Genomic DNA, 4305 nt, shown 5'->3' on the forward strand with positions numbered 1-4305 from the left:
CAGGAAATGAATGCCGAGGACCGAAGCCTGAGATCGTGTCTGGGTGCTGTCGTGTGTGTGACAACCTTAATCGTTCTTCGTCTCCCTGATTGCTGCTGGATCCTCTGGAAGACGGAAATGGCAGGAAGGAATCTCGCTTTGTTCAACTTCTTTCCATAACTCTTGGTAATGGTGACGATGATGATGATGTTGACGACGACGACGACGACGACGACAATGGCGATGACGGTGATGATGATGTGTGCCATCATGATGATGACGGTTTTGAATCGTGCCATCATCATCATTTTTTTATAACACGCAAAGTCTTGCATGAACAGCTCGGAGCGCTGTGCTCTCTCCTTTCACACAGTTCATGCAGTGAGCACACACACACACACACACACACGCCCCCTCCCCCCCCCCCCCCCACACACACACACGCAAACACCCACGTGCGCGCGCGTCCAAACACATACACAACTTCCGCGGAAGATTATGCTGTTCAAACTCATTTCAGCAGAACACGAATCCCGTGCAGAATTGCTGAACTCTTTTCACCCGTCCCCAAAACTATTCCGACACTCTAATTCAGTCGGCCAACAAATTCCAACACTGCCAACGCTTTGCGCTCCTGCTCACCTGACAAACAAACACCACAACGGACTTGTGTGTGCAGTGCACCCAAACCAGCTGTGTTCCTCACAACACTTGTGTCCACGCAAAACAAAGATGTCCACCACAATGTCGGAGTGCACACTGGCCACGGAATGCACTTTCGCCAGCACCCTTTGTCAGGTCCTCATCGGCAACTACAGCGTCGTCATCAAGACTCTTTGTCAGGCCGGGTTCGAACTCAAGCCCGCCTACCCGCTCCTGGGGCTGGATTACTACGTCTTCTACCCGAACCCTGTCCGTCTGCTGCTGACCCTGCTGCGGGACAACGACACGATGGTGCTGTTCAGGGCTGTGGGCGAGAGGCTGGCGGCGGAGATGCTGTGGAAGGCAGCGGACAGCAAGGTGGCCCAGGAGCTGATGAAGGTGGAGGTGCTGAAGGAGCGGGTCCCCTTCTACTGGCAGCACGCCGTCAAGCTGACCCTGTCCAAGATGGCGGCCACGGTGCTGGCGCACCCGCTGAGGGTCATCGCTGTCCGCAAGGTACTGCAGCTGGCCGGAGGGGGCACCGCCTACAACAACCCGCTGTCCGCGGCCCTGGAGATCTACTCTCAGGAAGGTGAGTTGGCGAGATGAGTGTGGGGGTCGGGGGTGGGGGATTTGCGACATCTGTGTTTGGAAAGAGGTTTGGGCAATATCCACAATTCTTCCCCTCAAGACGGAATGAGTAGTGTTCACAACAAGACGTGTACGTTCACTCCGTCAGTCATGAGGAGTGGAGGGGAAGAAATGTGGATATTGTCGAGGTTGGTTTGTGTCATCTCTACTCACCCCAATCTACTCTCACGAAGGTGGTTTGGCCAGTCACAGGTGCAGGATGAGTGCAGGTGAAGAAATGTGGATGATAGCCGTGGTGAGGTTGCGATCTCTGTGTTTGGGAAGAGGGGTTCTTTTTTGTTGTCTCTCCACCACAACCCTGTGTCTCCACCCCTGCCCTCCATTTTGATACTTATCACCTGCCGCTTTCCGATCGCCACCCCTCCTCTATCTCTCTCCAGATCTACCAGATCACTCACTGTCGACGTTAGAAAAGCAAGCCAGATTAAATATCCTTCCACTTCAAAAACAGCTAGAATTCAACAAAGCATTACTCATGTACAAAACACACAATAACTTGGCACCACAATATCTCAAACACCTGCTTACACGAGCCTCATGCCGATACGGCTCAAATACATTTTGCCACGTACCCGAATTGATTTGTTCAAAACTAGTTTTGCATTTTCGGTTGCATCCCTGTGGAACTCCCTTCCTTTGCACATACAAACGGACAGTTCTCTTCCTATTTTCAAATTAAGTCTGCATAAACATCTTCACCCCTTCCAACAGTAAATAACTCTGATCTTTGAATTACTGTAGACAGGGGTCAGTTATGTCTTATTTATTGTATCAGTTATTGTTGCTGTTGTTGTTCTTTTCTTGCTTTCTCATTTCATCGTGTTTTGTTTTGCTCTTTCCTTTTTTTTCTATTTCTTATGCATGCATAAATCTATTCATTTCGTTCTATCATAATCGTGACAAATGTCCAAGTAATATTGGTGATGGTGGTAGTCACTGTAGTATGCTGCACTTGCCACACATAGCTTTCAGAGACAGTAACAATACTGTACCTTTTGAACACCCGGATGTTTCTGGAACTTCTATACTGATGACATCTCTCTCTCTCTCTCTCTCTCTCTCTCTCTCTGACTCACTGTCCTATCCATCTGTCAATCTTAGTGTGTGGGGGGGAGGGGGGATGCTGTCAGTGTGTGTGTGTGCGTGTGTGGGTATATATGTGTGCGCTCGCGCGCGAGCGTCAGTATGTGTATGCATGTGTGTGTACGGGTGTGGGTGTGTGTGGGGGGGTGGAGGGGTTGTTTTCTTCATTATGTATGCCCTTCTGCGTGAAAACCTTTTCCTTCATTTATGCGTGTGCTATTTGTAATAGATGTAGGTTGGCGAGGACAGATTGGAAGAATAGGCAATGCCTAAAATCTTAATCCTTGAATAAAAACGTTTTGAGTTCTGAGTTCTGAGTCCCCCCCCGCCCCCCTCTCTCTCTCTCTTTTCCTCTCTCTGCACATTATTGGAATTAATTACGGAAAATATATAGCTACACCGAGTTGTTTCCAGCCGCCTCAAATTCTGAGTCCTGTTAATGTTTTAGAAGGTTGTGCTACTCTTTCTTTCAGTTTTGTCAAAATATCAAGAGTCAGAAAAGATATCCTACCCCACCTCTCCCTCCTACCCCTCCTGTTTCCTGATGTTAAAAGATTGCAGCTATATACTCCTTTCTCCCCCTCCATTCCTCTGTGTGACTGACGGAGTGAACGTCCACATCTTGTTGTGAACACTGTTCATTCTGTCTTGAGGGGGGAAATTGTGGGTATTGCTAGGATCGCATATACGAAACATCTTTTCGTTCAGAAACTTTCGATTTCATGCCATATCTGATACTTGCAGATCATGATTCCGTAATAATTACTTTCAACATAATTGATCCTAAAGTTACCCCAGAGAATTAAGACATTTCCGGCATGATTTCCTACGAGCCAAATCCGCTCTCCCCCCCCCCCCCCTTGACAATCCCCATTAGCCTCACCCCATACCACCCCCCCCTCCTCCATGTCCTCACTCCCCCCCCCCCCCCCACACACACACACACACTTCGCAAAAGTAGTTTAGATAAGATTACATCCAAATTCATTCTTAGCATAATCTTAACTTATTTGCATATTTTAATCCCCATGCCATAATAATTCGGAAAATGGACAGGAAGATTTTATCTGAATACTATGTTTTTCTGTCGTAGCCTTTCTCACAAAAAAATCTCTAAAAGACTTCGGGCACATTTCTTCCCTGTTCTCTTTCGTTTTGAAGACGGAAAATGACGGGCGCAATAGCCGAGTGGTTAAAGCGTTGGACTGTCAATCTGAGGGTCCCGGGTTCGAATCACGGTGACGGCGCCTGGTGGGTAAAGGGTGGAGATTTTTACGATCTCCCAGGTCAACATATGTGCAGACCTGCTAGTGCCTGAACCCCCTTCGTGTGTATATGCAAGCAGAAGATCAGATACGCACGTTAAAGATCCTGTAATCCATGTCAGCGTTCGGTGGGTTATGGAAACAAGAACATACCCAGCATGCACACCCCCGAAAACGGAGTATGGCTGCCTACATGGCGGGGTAAAAACGGTCATACACGTAAAAGCCCACTCGTGTGCATACGAGTGAACGCAGAAGAAGAAGAAGACGGAAAATGTTGTAAACTGGTTAATAACTCTACATTTCTTCCCTCCGCTCTTTTATTGGCCTCCTTGATAGCATTCGAGAGAGGAAGAAATGTACAGTATCATTATATTACAATGTTATTCAGGCAATATCCACAATATTCCTCCTCAAGACGGAATTAGTAGTGTTCACAAGTCGTGGACGTTACTCCGCCAGTCACACAGAGGAGTGGAGGGGATGGAATGAGGGTACAGCCTTTATTTAAACCAATTTACAACTTTTTCCGCCTTCGAAACGAAACTGGATGGAAAAGGTACATGGGAAGAAATATGGATATTGCCATAATAATAGTAATAGTGATAATAATGATAATGATAATAAACTACTTTAAGAGTCACAAAGTGACCGCATAACGATGTTTGAATGGTTTGCATGAAAG

General features: G+C 47.2%; 1 protein-coding gene across 1 annotated transcript in view; it reads left to right on the forward strand.

Moving 5' to 3' along the window:
• Nucleotides 1-723: 723 nt before the first annotated feature.
• The window catches only part of LOC143291884 (mitochondrial carrier homolog 2-like), a 4958-nt gene continuing 1376 nt past the window's right edge, over nucleotides 724-4305 (forward strand). Inside the window, exon 1 of the mRNA XM_076602014.1 lies at nucleotides 724-1213. Within this exon, the coding sequence (XP_076458129.1) occupies nucleotides 724-1213 (490 nt within the window). The remainder of the gene's footprint in view (nucleotides 1214-4305) is intronic.

This window comes from Babylonia areolata, chromosome 18 (genome assembly GCF_041734735.1).
Source record: "Babylonia areolata isolate BAREFJ2019XMU chromosome 18, ASM4173473v1, whole genome shotgun sequence".
In the NCBI taxonomy this organism is placed as follows: domain Eukaryota; kingdom Metazoa; phylum Mollusca; class Gastropoda; order Neogastropoda; family Buccinidae; genus Babylonia; species Babylonia areolata.